At 30.6% G+C, this 24,585-nt stretch overlaps 2 protein-coding genes across 3 annotated transcripts; both read left to right on the top strand.

Moving 5' to 3' along the window:
- Positions 1 to 2,180: 2,180 nt before the first annotated feature.
- On the top strand, positions 2,181 to 17,096 carry appl1 (adaptor protein, phosphotyrosine interaction, PH domain and leucine zipper containing 1). Of its 2 annotated transcripts, none has more exons than XM_051123236.1 (22): positions 2,181 to 2,369; positions 2,885 to 2,983; positions 4,246 to 4,305; positions 4,394 to 4,465; positions 4,563 to 4,650; positions 6,323 to 6,364; positions 6,452 to 6,510; positions 6,986 to 7,132; positions 7,230 to 7,312; positions 8,923 to 9,081; positions 9,167 to 9,355; positions 10,206 to 10,248; positions 11,621 to 11,677; positions 11,793 to 11,884; positions 12,473 to 12,652; positions 12,765 to 12,814; positions 13,667 to 13,841; positions 14,108 to 14,144; positions 14,289 to 14,435; positions 15,286 to 15,336; positions 15,459 to 15,548; positions 15,963 to 17,096. In XM_051123236.1, the coding sequence occupies exons 1-22, from the start codon at positions 2,316 to 2,318 to the stop codon at positions 16,110 to 16,112; spliced, it is 2,124 nt and encodes a 707-aa protein (XP_050979193.1). In that variant the 5' UTR covers positions 2,181 to 2,315; the 3' UTR covers positions 16,113 to 17,096. The 2 variants fall into 2 exon arrangements, with proteins under 2 accessions (XP_050979193.1, XP_050979192.1); XM_051123235.1 differs by having other exon boundaries at positions 12,762 to 12,814.
- A 2,131-nt stretch (positions 17,097 to 19,227) lies between these two features.
- hesx1 (HESX homeobox 1) lies at positions 19,228 to 23,021 on the top strand. Its single transcript, XM_051123237.1, has 4 exons — positions 19,228 to 19,419; positions 22,024 to 22,196; positions 22,532 to 22,633; positions 22,840 to 23,021. The coding sequence occupies exons 1-4, from the start codon at positions 19,284 to 19,286 to the stop codon at positions 22,948 to 22,950; spliced, it is 522 nt and encodes a 173-aa protein (XP_050979194.1). The 5' UTR covers positions 19,228 to 19,283; the 3' UTR covers positions 22,951 to 23,021.
- Positions 23,022 to 24,585: the final 1,564 nt, after the last annotated feature.

Raw genomic sequence — 24,585 nt, 5'->3', positions numbered from 1 at the left:
TACTGAAATACACCATCTGACAAACATCGAACAGCTATCAGCCTGCCATACTTCTGAAACCTTTGTAGTTAATTTATAAATTCGAAGCACATATCGTGAATCATTTGACTTAGACTGGGGCTTCAGAGCACATATTATGAATCATTTGATTCAGATCGGGACTTCAGAGCACGTATTGCGAATCGTTTGATTCAGATTGGGACTTCAGAGCACGTATTGCGAATCGTTTGATTCAGATTGGGACTTCAGAGCACGTATTGCGAATCGTTTGATTCAGATCGGGACTTCAGAGCACGTATTGCGAATCGTTTGATTCAGATTGGGACTTCAGAGCACGTATTGCGAATCGTTTGATTCAGATTGGGACTTCAGAGCACGTATTACGAATCGTTTGATTCAGATCGGGACTTCAGAGCACGTATTGCGAATCGTTTGATTCAGATTAGGACTTTAGAGCACGTATTGCGAATCGTTTGATTCAGATCGGGACTTCAGAGCACATATTATGAATCGTTTGATTCAGATTGGGACTTCAGAGCACGTATTGCGAATCGTTTGATTCAGATCGGGACTTCAGAGCACGTATTATGAATCGTTTGATTCAGATCGGGACTTCAGAGCACATATTATGAATCGTTTGATTCAGATTGGGACTTCAGAGCACATATTATGAATCGTTTGATTCAGATCGGGACTTCAGAGCACGTATCACAAATCATTTGATTCAGATCGGGACTTCAGAGCACGTATCACAAATCATTTGATTCAGATCGGGACTTCAGAGCACGTATCACAAATCGTTTGATTCAGATTGGGACTTCAGAGCACATATTATGAATCGTTTGATTCAGATCGGGACTTCAGAGCACATATCACAAATCATCTGATTCAGATCGGGACTTCAGAGCACATATTATGAATCGTTTGATTCAGATCGGGACTTCAGAGCACATATCACAAATCATCTGATTCAGATTGGGACTTCAGAGCACATATTATGAATCGTTTGATTCAGATTGGGGCTTCAGAGCACATATAGCAAATCATTTGATTAAGTTAAATACATATTTGTTTTATGAAAATATAGCCATTAATGCATTTGTTTATAAAGAAAGGTGGTCTTTTTTAGGAAACGCATCTGTGTAAAAAAGCTTTTTATAAATACAGAAATACATTTTAGGATGCTAAAGTTTGTATGCATGTTATTTCTTAAAAATGAAAATAAATATGAAATTATTTAACAGATTGTCTCATGAAATTGTTACTTTAATCTCATAATCAAACCTATCTACACTAACATTTCATGTTCTAGAGCCACAAATTTGTTTTTCTATTCAGTTAAATTTTATTTAATTTCATTTTATTGTACTGAAATACACCATCTGACAAACATCAAACAGCTATCAGCCTGCCATACTTCTGAAACCTTTGTAGTTAATTTATAAATTCAAAGCACATATCGTGAATCATTTGACTTAGACTGGGGCTTCAGAGCACATATTATGAATCATTTGATTTAGATTGGGACTTCAGAGCACGTATTGCGAATCGTTTGATTCAGATTGGGGCTTCAGAGCACATATAGTGAATCATTTGATTTAGTTAAATACATATTTGTTTTATGAAAATATAGCCATTAATGCATTTCTTTATAAAGAAAGGCGGTCTTTTTTAGGAAACACATCTGTGTAAAAAAGCTTTTTATAAATATAGAAATACATTTTAGCATGCTAAAGTCTGTATGCATGTTATTTCTTAAAAATGAAAATAAATGTGATATTATTTAACAGATTGTCTCATTGTAATTGTTATTTTGATCTCATAATCAAACCTTTTTCTTTTTTTCACATTTCTACACTAACATTTCATGTTCTAGAGCCACGAATTTCTTTTTATATTCAATTAAATTTTATTTAATTTAATTTTATTGTATTAAAATACAACATGAACAGCTATCAGCCTGCTATACTTCTAAAACCTTTGTAGTTAATTTATAAATATTACATGAGTATGAGTGATTCGGAAAAAAAATACATTTATGGATAAATTATTTCGCTAATATAATAATATTATTAACCATCATAGAGCCACGAATGGCTTTTATTTCTTATGAGCAAGCGCAGACGTCATCATATAATCAACAGCGCCTCTGCCAATCAGCGAGCGGGAGGAGGCGGAACTTCCGCGTTTGTGGGCGGATCCGGGTGGGTGTTGATTTGTCAGGAATAAAGCGAAGATCACAATTATAACATCGTGACTTTTGTTTCGGAATACTAATCTAAATATCTCGTTACGTTCGCGGTGAACCTGCAGTCATGCCGGGAATCGATAAATTACCGATAGAGGAAACTCTGGAGGACAGTCCGCAGGTAAACCAGCAGCGTTTAGCCAGCAAGCTAACAAAAATAAATAAATAAACATGGATCATAATAAACATCTGCCGCTTTCGGTTCTCACGCTGTAAAGCAGAGCAGATCATGAGTTTGTGTGTGTGTCTGAAGGGTTGATCCGACTGATTCGCGTTTGATTGGGAGATCTTTAGCTTTTAATGGGTGTTGGTGGATTGGATTTGGCAATGATCCGCTTTTAGAAAACACAGATGAATCTGAAATCATGTCACAATGTATGAGAAAACTACAGCTGAAGTCAAAGCATAGCTTTGCTTACATGATCAATGCTGTAATTAGAGATCAGATGGAAACTCATCCATCAGAGTAAATAGTCAATTTCACATTTATATTGTAAGATTCTGCTGTGATAAACAGTCTTGGAATGTCACAGCAGAGCTTTAAAAATAAACCCTGAGGTCTTTAGTGACTAAACAACACATTTTATGATTGTAATAATATATAAGTCATGTGTGAACAGTGCTGGTGTTTTCCAGACTCGCTCTCTGCTCGGTGTGTTTGAGGAAGATACAGCAGCCATATCCAGTTATTTCAGTCAGCTCTTCAAAGCCATGCAGAGAATCTACGACGCCCAGGTGAGAACATGATATATGATATATGCTTAATAGTAACATAATAGTGATTGTAACTTTAGATTTAAAAGACGAATCACACACGGCTTGGCAAGATCGTGTCAAAATTGCACACCAAAACCAAAAGATAGACTGCAGAAATCATATTTTGGATGAGAAAAATTAAGCCCTTATTTAGGAGCATGTCTTTTTTTATTTATTTGCAATATATAGTATTAATATGTTTTAAAATATATTATTAATTATTGTTGTTATTATTATTAATATTATTCACAATAATATATTGTTGTTGTCGTTGTTAATAATATTTAAAATAACAATAAATATTTATTATATTATATGAGATATAACAGTAGTATATTATTACTATAATAAAATTACTATTATCAATACAATAAAATAATAAGTATTCATATTATATAATAATTCTTGATTATTATAAAATGGACTATTACTGACAATAATATTAATAATATTAATGAGATATTATAACACTATTGTATGTTTTATATTATTGTAAAACTGTTAATAATGATAATATCAGTATATTAATAATAAGAATAATATATATTAATATTACTTTGACTATTGAGATATAATACTATTATAAATTATTGATATTTTAAAATTAAGTATGAATTAAAAATATTAAATAATAATAAAATAATACGTAGTACAATAATAAATAAATAAATAAATAAAAATGAATATTCATCATATTAAATCATTAAAATATTAAATGCTGAATAAATATTCATAATAATACATCAACTTCATTTTTATTAATAAAAATGATATTTTAATTGATATTTTAAAATGATGAATTAGCCTTTTTGTAAAATAAAATAAAATTATTATTAATAATAATGACAATAAATAATACATAATACAATAAGTAAATAAAAATGAATATTCATCATATGAAATAATATTAAATTATGAATATTCATAATAATAAATAAGCTTCATATTTTTATTACATCTACACTGAATATTAAGATATAATACTATTATAAATTACTGATATTTTAAACTGGTTAAGTATGAATTAAAAACATTCTTATTGATAATAATAACAGTAAATGATACATAATACAATAATAAATTAATAAAATGAATATTCATAATATTAAATTATGAATAAGTATTCATAATAATAAATAAACTTCATCTTTTTCATGCATAATGATATAATTTTTTTCTGTCTTTGGGGTAAAATATTATATATATTATTTTATATGAGTCTCGTGTGTTTCTCCTTTCAGAATGAACTGAGTGCTGCCACACATCTGACATCTAAATTACTGAAAGACTACGAGAAACAGGTGATCATTTTATGCATAATATCTCCACTTTCTCAAGTTCTCTGTCCGTTCCCGGTTATAGTTCAATCTCTTTCTCTGTTTTCTGCAGCGTTTTCCTCTGGGCGGCGATGATGAGGTCATGAGCTCCACTTTGCAGCAGTTTGCCAAAGTCATTGACGAGGTCAGTGTATAATGACGTCGTCACTCTCTGTAATGATGGTGATTGTGTGTGTGCATTGAGATTTCACTCACTGGAGATTCTGTGTGTTTTGTTTCAGCTCAGCTCGTGTCACGCCGTTCTCTCTACTCAGCTCGCAGATGCCATGATGTTCCCAATCACACAGTTCCAGGAGAGAGACCTGAGAGGTAGGAGACAGCAGTGCATTATGGGAAAGAGCTCTATGCAATAAGCTGATTTTGATTGTTCTGCTACTAAACTGCTTAGTTGATTGTTATACAAAGGCGACCATTTATAGATTAGAAATGTGTGCTATTTCATGAACATTTAGTCATTTATTTGTCAAGTAGTCGTGTGATAAAAGTTTATTTTAGTATCACTAAGATACTATTATAGTTCTTATTAATATTTTGAATCTTTGTTTTATTATTATTATTATTATTATTATTATTTCATTTTAATTTCAGTTAGTTTTAGTAATTTTGGGGGGCTTTTTGTAGTTTTTTTAATGTCTATTTATTTTATTAAATCAGTTTTAGTTGTTACTTCAGTATATTTCTAATTTTTTTTAAATATATTTTATGTTTTATTTCAGTTTATGTCTCTCGTAATTTACTTATATATTAATATTTCATGCCCATTAAGTAATTTATATAAACAGCTGTGTTATTTTGGAATCACTGAGATATTTATTTGTATATTTTCTATTTTAATTTAACCTAAAGTTTTATTAATTTTATTGTTTTGGGGGCATTTTAGTAGTTTTATTTATGCTTATATAATTTTATTAGTTAAGTTTTAGATATTGTAGTACATTAAGTTAATTAAAATGAGTTATTTTTTATATATTTTATTTCAGTTAATGTCATTTGTGCTTTTCAAATAAAAAGTCATTTACCTATATATTAATGTTTCATGTCCATGTAATAATTTATTTGTTAAGTATAAATAACAGTAAAGACTCTGAGTTTAAATAATAAAATCTATTAATATTTAAAATCACTTTTTATTTTTTCCATTTTCATTTTACTTTTAGTTAAGTATTTAGTTGTTTTTGTTTTGTTTCTTTGGTTGTTGTTATGTCTATTTAGTTTAAATTTTTTTATTGCAGTTTTAGTTATTTTAGTGTATATATATATATATATATATATATATATATTAATAACAATAAATAATACATAGTACGATAATAAATAAATAAAAATGAATATTAAATAATATTAAATAATGAATAAATATTCATAATAATAAACAAGCTTAATTTTTTATTAAATATACATTGAATATTGAGATATAATCCTACTATAAAGTATTGATATTTTAAAATAGTTAATTATGAATTACCATTTTTTATAAAACAAAATAATGTATAATAATAATAATAATAATCATAAATAAATAAAAATGAATTGTCATAATATGAATAATAATTGATTCATAATTCATAATAATAAACCAATATTGAGATATAATCCTACTATAAATTATTAGTGTTATAAAATAGTTAATTATGAATTACCTTTTTCTAAAATCAAAAATGTATAATAATAATAATAATAAATATAAAATAAAAATTAATATTCGTAATAATAAATAATACTACCATTAAATTATGAGTAAATATTAATAATAATTAATAAGCTTCAATTTTATTACATATACATTGAATATTGAGACATACTACTATAATATATATTATTATTATTATTTTTTTATTTTTATTTTTTCAGTTAATAAAAAATATTATTATTTTTAATAGGAATTTTAGATTTATTTTAGTTTAACTATAATTGCCCTGGAGTAATAAGCTGCATTATCTCTTACATAACACATTTATTTTCCTCCTCTAATTGTCTCTAGAAATTGTCATCCTGAAGGAAGTGTTTCAGATTGCAAGTGATGGTAAGCACTTCGTTTTTTTTCTCTACATAATTGCTCTAACACGATAATATAATTTTCCTTCATTATATTCAACATATTTGATTTCAGATCACGACACAGCCATCAACAGATACAGTCGGCTGTCTAAACGAAAGGAGAATGAGAAGGTGTGGCATTTTGACATTTGACGGTGTTTTACGATTGACAGCTGGTTTGTTTGCATGCCACTCCACCCGTCCTCATACTGACACGGAAAGTGTAACGCGTGTGTGTTTTGTGTGTAAATATCCTCATTTAATAAAACACACACTGAGAGTTGGCCTGACCGCAGATGAATGAGCATCTGTTCCTCTGAGACGTTGGCAGGTACCCGTGTCCTTGTCTAGGACAAGAAGAGAAGAAAATATTAGACAAACAACTCACTATTCAGTTTAATACACTAGATAAATTCAAACTGAGAAGATTTTACTTTCTTAATGCATATTTCTGATCTTATTGTGAACTCTGATGAATCATAATCTTACTTCAAATCAAATTTGGCTTTGTTCACAGTGTATAGAGACATTTTCGTCATCCAGTAAATTGTGAATTGTTCATGTCCTGCCCTACATTTAATTGCTGTCATGCATGAAATCACTGCAGGTGAAGAATGAAGTGATGGAGGACGTGTACACGTCCAGGAAAAAACAACACGAGACTATAATGCACTACTTTGCGTCACTCAACATGCTGCAGTACAAGAAGAAAATCGCACTGCTGGAGCCACTACTGGGATACATGCAGGCGCAGGTGTTCATACAGCTGTTTAACATGAACTATTTGTTTTTTTAACCCCATCTGACAATAGAGTCATTTTTAAAATTCATTATTGTTTGTGTATCTTCAGATCAGTTTTTTCAAACTGGGATCCGAGAATCTGACGCAGCAGTGGGAGGAGTTTCTCACCAATATCGGAACCAGCGTGCAAAAGTGAGTGTTAACCAGTGCTGTAATGTTTACTAATTAAATATAAATTTTGTAAGCTAATATAAAGATTTGTATTGGGCTAAAATTTAAATGTAAAAAAAAAAAATACATTTGAAATTGTAATTGCAACTAACTGAAGTACTAAAACTACTAAAACTAAAAATATACTGTATAAATTATACTTATTATATAGCTGAATAATAAAAAAATATAAATATTAGGCTAAATACAAATATAAAAATTAATAAAAATGAAATTACATGAAATTACTTATTAAAAATGTTTTAAAGATATTAAATAAAATAGTAGTATATAAATAATGCTAAAATAACACAGGTTTCACAGGTTATCATTTTATGACATGTTAGTTTTACTATAAGTTTTATGATGGCACATATCAGTATTGGCCTGATTAGTTTGGATAATTTTCAGTTAATTTTCATAGATGAATAATAAATAAATATAAAGCTAAATAAAAATATTAAAATTAATAAATTATAAATGACATAAATTACTAAAATTAAAATAAGTGCAAATATAGAAACGTATTACAAATATTATATAAAATAATAGTATATAAATAATGTTAAAATAACACTGGTTTCACCATAAACTGAACTAATGCATCAATGCATTAGTGCGACAATACATCGTAGAACATTATCATTTTATGACATTAGTTGTGCTATAAGTATTGATTTTATGATAGCACATATCAGTATTGGCCTGATTAGTTTGGTTAATGTTCAGTGACATGTTTCATAGCTGAATAATAAATAAATATAAATATTAAGCTAAATAAAAATGATAAATTACATAAATTATTAAAATTAAATTAAGTGCAATTATAGAAACTTATTAAAAATATTAAATAACATAACAGTATATAAATAATGCTAAAATAACATTGGTTTCACTTAAACTGGACTAGTTTAAACATCATAGAACATTATCCTTTTATGATATGTTAGTTGTGCTATAAGTATTGTTTTTATGACAGTTAATGCCTCGGTTGCATTACGTAAAGCTACTTATGAGTCAATAATAATCCTTGTCTGCCAAGATAATTTTTATATAGTATGTATAGTAAGTTTGGGATCAGTATATATATATATATATATTTTTTTTTTAAAGAAATTAATACTTTTATTCAAAAGGGGTGCATTAAATTGATCAAAAGTGACAGTACAGACATTTTTAATATTACAGAAGATTTCTATTTTACATAAATGTTGTTTAAAGTTTTTCTTGAGCAGCAAATCAGCATATTAGAATGATTTCTGAAAGATCATGTGACTGGAGTAATGACGCTGAAAATTCAGCTTTGAACACAGAAATAAATTACTTTTTAACATGTATTCACATAGAAAACAGTTAATTTAAATTATAATAATATTTTACAATTTTACTGTATTTTTGATCAAATAAATGCAGCCTTCGGGAGCAGAAGAGACGTCTAATCTTATATTTCATGCATTATGTAAAGTACTGCTCACTGTTAATAAAATATTCTTTGCATTATATTTGCATGAAAGCACATTGCAGTTGTTAATTCAACAAGAAGGTACAATAAAAAATGCGGTTTGTTTGCTATCTTCTCTTTGTGCTCGTAGTGTTCGCAGAGAAATGGACAGCGATGCTGAAGTGACGGAGCAGGCGATTCAAGACCTGAAAGTGGCCAGTGACCCGCTGTACATGCCCGACCCAGACCCCAACAAGATCCCTGTGAACCGCAACCTGACCCGCAAGGCCGGCTACCTCAACATTCGCAAGTACGAAAACATCAGCCACCCAAATAGACATTTCGGTGCTTGCATTCATCTGCATTTCTAATAATCTCATGCTTTTCCCCGCCAGTAAAACGGGTTTGGTGTCGTCTACTTGGGACCGTCAGTATTTCTTCACACAGGGAGGAAACCTCATGAGCCAATCGCGTGGAGACGTAGCCGGAGGTTTGGTTATGGACATTGATAACTGCTCCGTCATGGCGGTAGACTCCGAGGATCGACGCTTCTGCTTTCAGATCACAGCGTTTGATGGCAAGAAGTACGATTTTCAGTCTTGTACAGTTCTTACAACTCTATATACTTGTAGTTATTACAGTAATTTAACCTCTGTGGTTACTGAAATGCCGTTTGCAAATGCTTTTGACTTAAAGGAATAGTTCACCCCCCCAAAAAAAAGGCTAACAATGTGTTCATCCTCTGGCCATTCAAGATGTAGATGAGTTTGTTTCTTCATCAGGTTTGAAAAAATGTAGCATTGCATCATTTGCTCACCAATGGATCCTCTTCAGTGAATGGGTGCCGTCAGAATGAGAGTCTAAACAGCTGATAAAAACATCACAATAATCCACAAGTAATCCACACCACTCCAGTCCATCAGTTAACATCTTGAGAAACCGAAAGCTGTGTGTTTGTAAGAAACAAATTCATCATTAAGACTTAACTTAATGATAGATTTGCTTCTTACAAACTTGCAGCTTTTGGCTTTTCAAGATGTTAACTGATGGAGTGGAATGGTGTGGATTACTGATGACACCCATTCACATCCATTGGTGAGCAAGTGGTGCAATGCTACATTTCTCCAAATATGATGAAGAAACAAACTCATCCTAATCTTGGATGGCATGAGAGTGAGGTTGAAAATCTAAAATCCCCAAAATGGTTTGGCTACTTTTCCTGTTCTTCTGGTATTAATGTAGTAATGAGAAATGTAAACATTATAGTGTTAAAGTGCTTCCAGTGAATTCCCAAGTGCTGATCCAGTTTAAACTCAATTGAATATTTATCAGGCGGGTAAACGGCTGTCTTATCTTTTCTCAGTGCATGTGCCAGATATTGAGTCATTCTGAGTCACTGCTTTCATTGAATGGCTGTTTCTCTGTGCACTGCAGGGCGGTCATAGTACAGGCGGAAAGCAGGAAAGACTGTGAGGAGGTGAGGAGATCCTGAGAGGTTGATTTAATTTCATCCACTTGGAGACCCATCTATATGGATACAGTTGAAGTCAAAAGTTTACATACACCTTTCAGAATCTGCTAAATGTTATTTATAAAATAAAGAGGGGTAATACAGAATGCATGTTATTTTTTATTTAGTACTGAGCTGAATAAGATCTTTCACATAAAAGATGTTTACATATAGTCCACAAGAGAAAATAATAGTTGGATTTATAAAAATGACCCTGTTCAAAAGTTTACATACACTTGATTCTTAATACTGTGTTGTTACCTGAATGATCCACAGCTGTTTTTTTGTTTAGTGATAGTTGTTTATGAGTCCCTGTTTGTCCTGAACAGTTTAACTGTCTGCTGTTCTTCAGAAAAATCCTTCAGGTCCCACCAAATTCTTTGTTTTTTCAGCATTTTTTGTGTATTTGAACCCTTTTGAACAATGACTGTATGATTTTGAGATCCATCTTTTCACACTGAGGGCAACTGAGAGACTCATATGCAACTATTACAGAAGATTCAAACGCTCACTGATGCTCCAGAAGGAAACAACGATGCATTAAGAGCCGTGGGTGAAAACGTTTGAACACAATTGAGATGTGTACATTTTATTAAATATTTTGCCTAAATGTCATATTTTTTTAATTTAGTACTGCCCTTCAGAAGCTGCAGAACATACTTACATGTTTCCCAGAAGACAAATTAAGTTAAATTAACCCCGATTTTTAAATTCCAAAAGTTTTCACCCCTGACTCTTAATGCGTTGTTTCCTTCTGGAGCATCATTGAGCGTTTGAACCTTCTGTAATAGTTGCATATGAGTCCCTCAGTTGTTCTCAATGTGAAAAGATGGATCTCAAAATCATACAATCATTGTTGCAAAGCTTTCAAATACACAAAAATGCTGAAAAAACTAAGAATTTGGGGGAACAGCAGACAGTTGAACTGTTCAGGACAAACAAGGGACTCATGAACAACTATCACAAAACAAAAAAAAAAAAAAACAGCTGTGGATCATTCAGGTAACAACACAGTATTAAGAATCAAATGTATGTAAACTTTTGAACGGGGTCATTTTTATAAATTTAGCTATAATTTTCTCTTGTGGACTATATGTAAACGTCTTTTATGTGAAATATCTTATTCAGGTCAGTAGCAAATAAAAAATAACATGCATTTTGCATGAGATCTCTTATTTTGGTAAAATAATTAACATTTTACAGATTCTCCAAACTTTTGAGTTCATTTTTGGGTATTTTGGGTCAATTTCACGAAGAATGACCCAAAATATGCTTTTGATGGCTTCATCACATTCACCAATTTAAGAATATATATTACATGGTTTTTCTTTTATTTTAGTGGATTGCAACAATAAACAACATCTCTAAGAGGATATACCTCAGTGAAAACCCAGAGGTGAGTGTGGAATTTAGATTTACTCTTACCGTCATGCATGAAACCCCAAACCTCTGGAAACATAATTTTAATGCAATTTAAAATCAGTTATTACTAATGTTTCTCGTGTTGGCAGGAAATCGCAGCGAGAGTGAATCAGTCAGCTCTGGAGGCTGTAACACCTTCACCATCCTTCCAACAACGGCATGAGAGTTTCAGACCGAGCATGTGAGTGTCAGCACTACATCACGTAAAGAAAGAGTTCACACAAAAATGAAAATTAGCTAAAAATGTGCTCACCCTGAGGTCATCCGAGATGTAGATAAGTTTGTTTCTTCATCAGATTTGGAGAAATGTAGCATTCCATCACTTGCTCACCAATGGATATGAATGGGTGCCGTCAGAATGAGAGTCCAAACATCTGATAAAAACATCACAATAATCCACAAGTAATCCACACCACTACAATCCATCAGTTAACATCTTGAGAAGCCAAAAGCTGTGTGTTTGAAAAAAAAACAAAAAAACAAAACAAATCGCTTTTACACTAAAGGAAGCATTGTAATGGATTAAGGGCTGTGTATTTTAACTAGAAGCAATGGTTTGAAGTTAAAAACATCTTAATAATGGATTTGTTTCTTAAAAAAAACGCAGCTTTTGGCTTCCCAAGACATTAACTGATGGACAGGAGTGGTATGGATTAGTTGTGGATTATTGTAATGTTTTTATCAGCTGTTTGCACTCTCATTCTGACGGCACCCATTCCCTCATCAAAGAGTTTTCTTTCTCAATGCATTTGTGTTTTTGCTCCTGAAGGCAAGGTCGACCCAAAACAGCCCGTTCAGGCAGTCAGTGCTCTGCGGGCTCTGAGTCTCCGGCGCTGTCGTCTCTGTCTCTGGATTCGCTGGTGGCTCCAGACACGCCCATTCAGTTTGACATCATCTCGCCCGTCAGCGAGGAGCACACGAGTCAGGCTAAAAGCGCCGTTCAGGGAAGGTCTGCGCTTGAGTCTGTCTGGCTTGTATTTATGAATGCTTTAAAATTAGTTGTTATTGTTATTAGGGAATTATTAAACGCTAGTTTTTGTTTTTCCCTTTGCTGAAAGAAGGACCAACCCATTTGGGGAATCTGGAGGATCAAAATCTGAAGAAAGTGAAGGTACATTGATACAAAAAATATGTATACACTACTGTTTAAAAATCTGGGGTCATTAGGATTGTGTTTTGAAAGAAGTTAATACTTTTATAAGACATTTATAATTTCAAATAAATGCAGAAACTTCTATTCATCAAAGAAACCTGAAAATAAAATGTATCAGTTTCCACAAAAGTGTAAAAAATGTGAACATAATAATCTGAAATGTTTCTTAAGCAGCAAATCAGCATATCAGAATGATTTCTGAAAGATCATGTGTCAACGAAAATTTGGAGTAATGATGCTGAAAATTCAGCTTTGATTATAGGAATAAATTACATTTTAACATATATTCACATAGAACACAGTTCTTTGAAACTGTAATAATATTTAATAATTTTACTGTTTTTATTGTATTTATGATCAGATAAATGCAGCCTTGGTAAGCAGAAGAGATGACTTTGAAAAATATTTAAAAAGCAAAAATTAGAAATATATATAATTAGAACTTGTCTTTTAATGACAGAATTTAAATGTATATTTGTGCTATTTCTTTAATAGCTTAAATTGCACATGAAGTACATTTAATATTCACAATGCCATGTATTTTCTGGTTTAATAGAATATTCTGGGACATAATGTAGGTCAGGACCTGATTTATATTCATCTGATTTTATTAAATTGTGCAAAGCAGGCTATGATATTATTAATTAATGTGATTTTTCGTCTCGTCACATTAGCAAAAAAGCTAAGAAAATTATTGCATTTTAATTCAAGCTTATAAAAATCTGTTTTTGGTACATGCACAATATGACTTTTCTGCATTTTGATTCCATGTTCCTATGAAGTCAGACCAAATCTCTCATGTCATTTCAGACTCGATTCTGCACCAGCTCTTCATTGTTCGGTTCCTGGGCTCCATGGAGGTGAAGGCCACAGAAAGCACTGACGTCATCTATGAGACCATGAGACAGATCCTGGCAGCACGAGCCATTCACAACATCTTCAGAATGACCGAGTCTCATCTGCTCGTCACATGTGAATGCCTCAAGTGAGTGAAAGCGTTTATTCATCTCAAGCTGCGCTGAACTGATCCTGTCTTAATACAAGTCACTAAAAAGGGCTTGTGAGTATGTCAAGCATTACTTTGGGGTTGTAATATGAACAAACCCCAAACTAAAATATTAAACTTTGGTGCAAAACCACCCATATGGTCGCATTGAGTTTTTGCATGGACAAATGTCACTTTTTGTGGTCCTGGTTTATATTATGCCATAGTTTTATGTCTCTTAAAATACTCTGTTTGTTAATTTCTAGGCTTATTGACCCACAGACACAAGTCACAAGACTACGGGTAGGTCCTTAACCAATTATTCAGTCTTCTGATTTATATTACTTTTTTGGTCAAAGAATGTAAGATTCATTTACTGCTCATATTGGGTGTTCAGACGGAATCCAGTGCTTTTTTAAAGTCAGTATTTGTTGTGTCGTCCCTTAGTTTCCTCTCTCCAGCGTTGTGCTGTGTGCGTCACATCAGGAAAACAAGCGCTTGTTTGGTTTTGTGCTGAAGACGGCAGGAGGACGAGTGGACGGACGGCCCGTTACAGTCTGCTACGTCTTTGAGTCAAACAATGATGGAGAGAAGGTACAAATACCTTTATTTTATTATTATTATTATTTAGTTTGCCAAATTTATATGAAATATAAATTAATATAACAACATTTCATATTATATTAAAACATTATATAAAAATAATTTTAATTAATATGTTAAGTTACGTATATATGTAAGTTGTATTATAACTTATTTACATTACATTTATAATTATAAATTCTTATAATAATAATAATTTAATTTTACATTAATATAAAATATTATTATAATACATATTTATATAATTTTGTCAGTATACTTAAAAATATATAATTTATTCTTAATAGTTTAATTTTACATTAATATAAAATATTACTATAATTTATATATATTTATATAATATTAATTTATTAAATTATAATATATAGGATGCATCAAATTTGTCAGTATACCTAAAAATATATAGTTTATTGTTAATATACATTATAATAATGCTATAATAATATATATTTATATAATATTATATTACTATATATTGTATAATATAAATGTATCAAGCTATAATTTACACACACAAATATATATATATATATATATATATATATTATAAATAAATTATATTTAGTTATGCTATGATTTATTTATTTATATTTTTATATATATTACTTTTTATAATCTTTTATATAAATATATATTTATAAATCATTTGTTTTTTTTTTATTATAAATAACATTAGATGATCTATTTTATTATATTTATTTATTTATTTTATAAACTTTTTATTTTAGAATTTATTTCTACTTTAATAAGGACATGTGTACACACACCTGAATTAAAAATATAGATAATTTTGAGATCTTTTTAAGCTCATCTTGGTGATTTTGATGCTTCTGAATATTAGATCTGTGACAGTGTAGGACTGGCGAAGCAGATCGCCCTCCACTCTGAGATGGTGAGAAAACTCTTCATTTATTTCATTTAAAAAAACTTGATCTGTGCATAAATGCATGTCGAGTCAATTAAAATTGATAACGCTGATGATAGGCATGAATATGCATGTATTTTTCCTGACAGGACCGCAAAGCCACACAGAAACAAAGAGAGCTGGACAAGGCTAAGGAGAAACAACAGGAAGAACTTCATAAACAAAAACAGATTGAGAAGGTAAAAAAAAAAATCTGGGCTCTGTACCATTTTTATGTGATTAAAAATGCAGTAAAAACAGTGAAATATTATTACAATTTAAAATAGCTGTTTTCCATGTGAATATCTGTTAAAATCTAATTTATTTCTATTTTCTTCATCATCATTACTTCGGTTTTAAATGTCACGATTCTTCAGAAATCATTCTAATATGCTGATTTGCTGCTCAAGAAACATTTCTGATTACTATCAGTGTGTATTTAAGTGGAAACTGTGACATATATAAAGTTCCAAAGAACAGCATTTATTTGAAATAGAAATCTTTTGTAACATATTTTTACTGTCACTTATTAATTTAATGCATCCTTGCTGAATAAAACTATTCATTTAAAACTATTAATAAAAAATGCAAACCTGCGTTGTCCAAACCTACAGGATCTCGAGGAGCAAAGTCGTTTGATAGCCGCCTCTAGTCGACCCAGCCAACCAGCTGCTGATGGACAGTTCTTGGTCCTTAGCAACAGCCAATCAGAGGACAGCGATGCAGGAGATGAGGGGCAGAAAAAGGGCGAATCAGAGGCCTGATGAAAACCACTCTGTGCTTGGATTCCACGAATATCACTTCCTGTTCTTCAAGGGTTCTCCAGAGTGACCTGCAGAAACGATTTAAAATATGTGACTGCAAAATATAAATGATAAAAAACAAATTCATGCAGAAACTTTGAACCTCTCAAAGGTTGTTATTTGTAAGAATCCTGTATTTTTTACCATATCCGTTATTAAACTGCATTTGCTTTTAGAGGGTTTTATATATGTATGTGTGTGTAAATGAATCCACTACCATGATGAACTAAACCTGAAGAGATGTAAGGTGACGTTTGTTGCTTTATTTCGATGAAGTTGCACGTGTGAATAATAACAGATTTAATACTGTATGTTGGGCTTCGTTTTCTGTTCTCACTGATCATGTTTTAAGGCTGCATGTGTTTTCGTTCATATCATGCCGACGGTGAAAGAATTCAGAGTGAATTTCACAAAATGTGTCAAGAACGTAATGCGTTATAGTAATTAAAATAATCATAATTGTCCTAAAACAGGCATTTTCTTTATGCAAATTAATTCTTTTTGAAATATGAGCCGTTCTTGATTAGTTCTGTGACCTTCATCCTACTGCATTTCATTACATGAGGTCATATTTTATCTTTGTAATTAATATAGAACTGCTTCATAATGTTTTTCAACTACAAACAGACATCTGATTCATTTTACTGACAGTTTTGTAATCACTCAGTGTTTGTATATGTACACTAAAAAAAAATTGTATTTTATGTTGAAAATCATGTGATCAAATGCCTTTAAATTTGGGATGTACTTTAAGTTTTTGCTTCTTTTTTGTGTGAGATATTTCAAAGCCTGCATTGCACATAATGGCCCAATGTATTGAAAAGCTTCAGCTTGTGGATAAAGGAAACAGGTGATGGAATTGCAAACTGAAAGATTCATTTTTGCTTTTCTCCCAAAATCTGAAACGATGGAAGTTTTTTGCAGAATTAAAAACTGTCTCATTCATTGCTTTGGTTTATTTGCTTGAAGTAATGAACACAGTCTTTGTGGTTCATATTCTGAGACGCTTTCTGTTCCATTACAATCTGTTATTAAGTTTAAAGTATTTGCAGCATTTAATTTGTAAATGATTATTTCTAACCTTTAAAGAAGTGTTTGTGTCTAAATGTATTTTTATGAAATCGGTTAATGGATTTATGGGGTACGATTGAGATTGGTATTAAAAATTTGTTTTAAAACAGCTGATCTTCTTTGACTCACCTTACAGAACGAATAGACACTAAAATGTCTTTTTATTTTTTCTATTACACTGGTTTAGAATTTTTTAAGGGATGTTTTCTTTTTTATTTTCTTTTATTAAATGTCAAATAACAAACAGGTATATTAAGTCATTGTTAAACAGCTAATTAATCTAATAAGCTAATAATAAATTCAAATAAAAGCTTAAACCTAAGAAGGGTTTATATGTTTGGAGCATTTTAAGGCACTGTTCTTTTTGTTTTATACAATTTTGAAATGCCACTACACTTACTATTAGTTAAAAATAAATAAAAAAAAGTACAATGAATTTTTTAAAATGAATTAAAATTATTTTTTATTTTATTTTATATATATATATAAACTATAACAAATTAAACTTGAGGGGGGTTATATATAATCTATATAACTATATAATTCTTTTATTACGCTAGTTTACATTTTTAAGGGATTTGAAGAAAAATATAATATAAAATAAACTTTTATTATAAACTTTTTTAAAAACAAACTGGTATCCATAATCCATATATATTTGAAGCATTTTAAGGACCTCTTCTTTTTGTTTTATACAATTTTTAAATGCCACTACACTTACTATTAATTTAAAAAATAATAATAAATAAAGTAAAATTAAAAAACTAAAAATTTATTAAAAAATGTATTTATATAATACATAATTATGTAAAATTATAAATATATATATATATATAAACTATAACAACATTTTTAAAGGATTTATAAAAAAAAATTATAGAAAAATCTAAAATAAATGAACTATTTTTTTTAAACAAACCGGTATTATCAATATATTTTATACAATTTTTTTTTTTTTTTTTTTTTTGCCACTACACTTACTATTAATAAAAAACAATAAAAAATTAAATAGTTTTTTAAAAATGCATTACAATTACAACTTAATGTGTTCAAAAGCAGATTTTTAAGGGATGTTACTGGTTTGGTTTTGGAAAATGCAGCAATGAGACTTAAATATTTATTTATTTATTTTTCAGGTTTCAAGAGGTCATGTTTCTGAAAGTGTCTAAGAATAAATATTATCTAATAAACATTTTGTTTTTAATTTAAAGTATTTGAAAACAACCTCAGTATGAGTTCCATCAACCTCTCCAAACTTGTGCAACTGGATTATCTCTGTAAAATAAAGCGTAAATTGCTTGTATTGTAGGTGAAGTGATTTGATATTCATTTCTAATTGGTCTACATTAGGTTTGCATTTAAACAAGTCTAATTGGTAATTTCTTTGCAAAACAATGGACCCGCAGGGGCCGCACTTGCGTCCTCGGCGCTCTCCGAGAGGCCAAGACAAATAAACAAGTCGTTTATTAAAAGCAGCCAAGCAACTAAAAGAGATCAATTCGCCACTGAATGGGACAATTATTACATGCTGCTTCCAGCAAATTGCCAAGCGGCTATTGTGCTTTTGTGATCCGGAGCATCCTTCTCCATGCATGTCAACAGAGAATGGGAATATTCAGCAGGATTAGTTTAAACAGCATTAGGCTTTATTATTATTTTAAACTCGTGTGCTAGAAAATAAGGTAAATAAGATTAGGCACTAGTTGACTGCTTTCTCATAATGCTGGAGATGCGGCACAAGGAAATGAGGAGAAGATAAATCCTGGGAACGGGGCCTAATTTTCTACCTGGTGAGTAAAAAGAATAGCACATCAGCCGGGTTTTGTCCCGTTCAATAGCAGCTTTAAGGGATTCAGTGTCTCCAGAAGATAACAGGTTGCTGCTTCAGGTTGGAACACCTCATTTGGACCCTGAATTACCTGCAGTCCAGGGGCCCCATGCGGAGGTCCGGCGATTCACATGTAAAACATTCGGTCTGGGGCTTTAATGAGTGACGTTTCGGGGAGTGTGGAGCTATAAAGACGAACCTCCAGCTTTCAGATCGCACCAGAGGATCTCCAGATGGCTTCTGTCACAGTCAGCGCTCATCAGAACGGCCCGATGCCGAGACAGTCCGCCTTCACCATCGACAGCATCCTGGGACTCGACAGACCGGATCAGAGAACCGTCCTGTCAGCACCTTACCGACCGTGGACAGGTAAAATAACACGCCCTATAGCCACAGATCTGTTTTTGATATGCGTTTTCAGTTATTTTAAACCCAAAATAGACAAAATAAGACTTAACGTACTTTAGCGCGCGTTTTAACTAGCCTTATTTTTAACGTACGCGTGAGCGCTGCAATTTCAAAACTTGTTTGTGCGCGGGTTCCGGTGTCATATCTTCTTTTATTAGTTATTCATAGTTTGTTAGTTATTTTACCTGTACAAAAACAGTCCGTTATGCTGCTTGATTTCGCAAATTAGTATTTGCTATCACATTCTTAATAAAAAATATTATCATAATTATTAACACACTGGTTTGTGGGTAAAGAGTTACCGTTTAAAATACTGGTATTTTTTATTTTAATTAAAAACAAACAAACAACAACAACAAAAAAAAAAAAACACAAAAAAAACACAACAAACAAACAAACAAACAATATATATATATATATATATATATATATAAATTATAATTTCAAATAATTTATTTTCTTGGTGTGTAAGACTATTTTTGTGTACTTTAAAATAAAAAATATCATCAAAAAAAAAAAAAAATATATATATACATTAAAATATAACTTATATTTTCAAGTAACTTATTTTCTTGGTGTAAGACTATTTTTGTGTACTTTAAAATAAAAAATATCAAAATATAATATATATATTTTCAAGTAATCTTTATATATATATAACTTATATTTTCAAGTAATTTATTTTCTTGGTGTAAGACTATTTTTGTGTACTTTAAAATAAAAAATATCATCAAAAAAAAAATATATATATATATTAAAATATAACTTATATTTTCAAGTAATTTATTTTCTTGGTGTAAGACTATTTTTGTGTATTTTAAAATAAAAATATCATCAAAAATATAGTTTAAAATGTTTAGGAGTAAAAATTAACTATTTTATAAACAATACTGGGCATAATTAATGTAAATATTATTTAAAATAACTTGGTAATTAATATTAATTTGAGGAACAACAATAAATGTAACCTATTTCGGCTAAACGAATTGAAAACACAGTGAGCGTTTTGGTTTCTGGGAATTGCTTGATTATTTTAAGCGATGACTCGGTTTACTGAACCGTTTCTCTGGAGCGACCCGCTCGAACAAGCCGATTCACTTAAATGAATCGCTGTTCCCAGAGAATTGTGCGCATTTTAAAATGAACGGATGGTGTTTTACTGAACCGGTTCTCTAGAACCACCTGTTTGAACAATCCGATTCACTTCAACAATTCGCTGTTCCCAGCGATGGTGCGCACAAACTGATGGAGTTTTAGTGAACCGATTCTCTAGATCCACCCGTTCAAACAAACCGATTCACTTAAATGAATCGCTGTTCCTAGTGATAGTGCGCATGAACTGATGGACTTTTACTGAACCGGTTCTCTGGATTAAACCAAAAGAGTAATAACCAAAGAATAATTTACATTTTTATTATTATTATTATTATTATTATTATTATTATTATTATTATTATTATTTTATTATTATTATCAAAGTACGTTTTACAAGAAAATACTACTTCGGTCTTTCCTTTCCAATTTAAAATTTCACGTTTTATTCAGTGTTTGTGTATTTATTTATTTACTTTTATTACTGAAATCCTGCACCACAATTTGCTTCTGGAAATAATTTCGACAGAATGAACCGATACTGAACCGATTCTCTTGAGCGACCCGTTCGAACAAACTGAGTTTTAAATAAATCGCACTTTCCAGCGATAGTTTCCTAGCTAATTTCAAATAAACCCTACTACATTTTATGTATATTTTAAAATAAAAATATAAATACATTTCATGTTTAGGAGTCGGTAGGAACAACAGTTTAATTTAAAATAACAGGAACCATTCGTGTTTTTATTTTTAAAAAATATATTAATAAATATTAGGAACAACAATATATCGAAAACACTTTATAATATTAAAAAACAAACAAACAAACAAAAAACCAATACTGAACCGATTCACTTGAACGACCCGTTCGAACAAACTGATTCTCTTTTAAATAAATCACACTTTCCAGCTATAGTTTATTTCCTAACGTAATGTCTTTTATTTATTTTATCTATTTATTTATTTATTTACTTTTATTACTGAAATCATGCACCACAATTTGCTTCTGGAAATAATTTCGACAGAATGAACCGATACTGAACCGATTCTCTTGAGCGACCCGTTCGAACAAACTGACTTTTAAATAAATCGCACTTTCCAGCGATAGTTTCCTAGCTACTTTCAAATAAACCCTACTACATTTTATTTATATTTTAAAATAAAAATATAAACATAAAATACATTTCATGTTTAGGAGTAGGTAGGAACAACAGTTTAATTTAAAATGACAGGAATCATTCGTGTTTTTATTTAAAAAAAAATATATTAATAAATATTAGGAACAACAATATATCGAAAACACTTTATAATATTAAAAAACAAACAAACAAACAAAAAACCGATACTGAACCGATTCACTTGAACGACCCGTTCGAACAAACTGATTCACTTTGAAATAAATCGCACTTTCCAGCTATAGATTATTTCCTAACGTAATGTCTTTTATTTATTTTATCTATTTATTTATTTTAGACATGAAGCCAGCATGTCAAAACCGTCGTGTGGTCGCAGACAGTGATGCTTCAGTGGATCTGAGGGTGAATGAAGACAGTAAATCTTACAGTAAATCACCAGCAGACTCTTATAGGAGAACACTGAACTGGTACATCGGGCGCAGGCCGCGGACGGCTTTCTCCAGTGTTCAGGTAAATATTGACCTGTATATGTGATTTACTTAACCATAACATTTATTTAAAATTATATGCATTATTTTTCCTTTTTAAATCATATGGGGCAGAACTAAATTGGTGGGTTTCTAATTTATTCAAAATAAAAGTCCTGTCAAATACACTAAATTGCAGCAGTAGCTTCAGACTGTGAAATATAATTTTTCCTACCTATAAATCACAAAATATTAAAAGCTGTTTCAGCCTACTATTTGTGATTTCTATAGATATAGACTAAACTAAAAAAGTAAAAAGTGTATTTTCATCTGTAATTTTGTTATTAACTATATATATATATTTTTTTCTATGTCAAGATCAAGATATTAGAAAGTGTGTTTCAAGTGAACTCATACCCGGGCATCGATATACGTGAAGAACTTGCTAAAAAACTACATCTGGATGAGGACAGAATTCAGGTAAAGACTGATCATTATGTATCTATTGATTTTTGATAACCAATATTATTTATTTAGTATAGTATTATTTGTTATGGGATATCTGGATGAGTACTAGACCTATAGATTTAGGACTTGTACAAATTATTAAACTGGAAGATGTGGATGATCAAATGTATCATGTTTATTGCAGATGTCTGACTAATATTTTTATATCTGTCTCTTAGATTTGGTTCCAGAACAGAAGAGCCAAGCTGAAGCGTTCACACAGAGAATCTCAGTTTCTAATGGTGAAAAACGTCCTCAGTGATTTACAGACCAGCAGAGAAGAACGCTGATTGTTGCAGATCCATATTTGTTCATATTAATTATTAATTCTGTCGCTCTGCCTCGCTTTGTGATGTTGTAATTTATTATATATGTTTTTACAGGTTACGTAATTATTAATGATCTTTTACTATGATTTAAATGCTAAAGATTCTTATTGTTATTTCTTATTGTATGTTTGCTGAAAATATAAAAAAATAAATTCAATGTGAATTCAGTTCAAGTCCAGATGTTTAATTCAGTCTTAAAGTTAAATGCAGACTGTTTCTCTATTTCCAAGTGGAGTTAAGTTAACATTATCTTCTGCCAGCTGTTAAGCAAACACATCACCCTCCACCTCCAAACTAATTAGTGCTTTACAACTAGGGTTTAGTAAACCTATTAAGTATTGACTAAGTCACAATGGGGGTTTTCTGAGGGGGGCATTTCAACAGAATTACATTTGCATTTGCAAGGTAGTCATGGGATTTTAACATTTTCAGCACTTGCACAGTTTTGCATGTTTAAAAGGATTTATTTTAAATAAATAAACAAATATTATATTATATTATGCATTGCCAAAAATAGGTTGTGTATATATGCAAACACTGGGTGGCGCTATTGTTTTACAATTTTGATCTGAAACAATGAACAATGAATTTTCAAATTTGTTACACAATGATTTATTTTTAAAATACATTTTAAAACAAATACACTGAAGAAAAATTAAAACTGAAATTAAATCTGAAATAGTATTTTCTTGTAAAACGTACACCATAACCATTGTTTTATTTACAGCTTCATGAAAAGTATTTTTACAGTGTAGACTGAAAATAAAAAAAAACTGTTATTAAATAAAAAACACATTATTTTAATCATTGTAATAATGTAATGCATAATTTTACAGTGATCTAAGTAAAACAAAATATTTAAAAAATTATTTTTTTACATTTTAAAAATATTTTTTCAAAGATAAAACAAAGCTTACTGCACATCTTATAAGAAAATACTTTCTACCTCAAAATACATAATTTAATTCAGTGTGTTACATGTTGTTTCTTTTTGATTATTTGTGAAATGAATAGCAATTACTAAATGAAAATTGCTTTTTTACCCCAAGTAAATCCTAGTCAACTTTTCTCAATGTATATTTTAAAACAAAAAATGTTTTAATAATGCATTTCATGTTTAGGACTAAAACTATGAGGTAGAAACAGTTTTATTTTAAATATTGGGAATAATTGATGTTGATATTATTTAAAAAATAATGACAAACAAATCAAAAACACATTCAAAATCTAGAAAAAAATAGAAATAAGAAATATAATTTCTCCTGGATCTCACAGCAAAGCATATTTTCACAAAGCACTGATCTATAACTATATATGTTGTAGGCGCTGCATTATGAATGCATTATAAAAGCTGTGGGGGCATTGCTGGTGTGGTCATCTTTAAAACTGCAAAGAAAAGCGTGTTGTTTTCATGTGAGTGTCAATAACAGAAGTGGAGCTGAAAGAGGATCTGGGTGTATCTGTGTACCCGATTCCTCCGGCCTCCAGTGTTCTGTCTTTGATCTGAAACAGGATCGTTGGATGCACATCATGGCTGTTGGCTAAAGAGCAGATGAGGCGAACTTTCTGTCTGTCCTTCTTTCCCCCCCAGCATTT

This window comes from Labeo rohita, chromosome 11, assembly GCF_022985175.1.
Source record: "Labeo rohita strain BAU-BD-2019 chromosome 11, IGBB_LRoh.1.0, whole genome shotgun sequence".
Taxonomy (NCBI): Eukaryota; Metazoa; Chordata; class Actinopteri; order Cypriniformes; family Cyprinidae; genus Labeo; species Labeo rohita.
The sequence above is the reverse complement of the archived record's forward strand: the minus strand, read 5'-3'. Positions and strand labels throughout refer to the sequence as shown.

Bases quoted from the DNA above. Each gene is read 5' to 3' on its own strand.
- appl1 (XM_051123235.1), top strand. From the start codon at position 2,316: ATGCCGGGAATCGATAAATTACCGATAGAGGAAACTCTGGAGGACAGT. The intron at 2,370-2,884 runs GTAAACCAGCAG...GGTGTTTTCCAG, and splicing joins CTCTGGAGGACAGTCCGCAG to ACTCGCTCTCTGCTCGGTGT. The intron at 11,885-12,472 runs GTGAGTGTCAGC...TTGCTCCTGAAG, and splicing joins GAGAGTTTCAGACCGAGCAT to GCAAGGTCGACCCAAAACAG.
- hesx1 (XM_051123237.1), top strand. From the start codon at position 19,284: ATGGCTTCTGTCACAGTCAGCGCTCATCAGAACGGCCCGATGCCGAGA. The intron at 22,197-22,531 runs GTAAATATTGAC...TTCTATGTCAAG, and splicing joins CGGCTTTCTCCAGTGTTCAG to ATCAAGATATTAGAAAGTGT. The intron at 22,634-22,839 runs GTAAAGACTGAT...TCTGTCTCTTAG, and splicing joins TGGATGAGGACAGAATTCAG to ATTTGGTTCCAGAACAGAAG.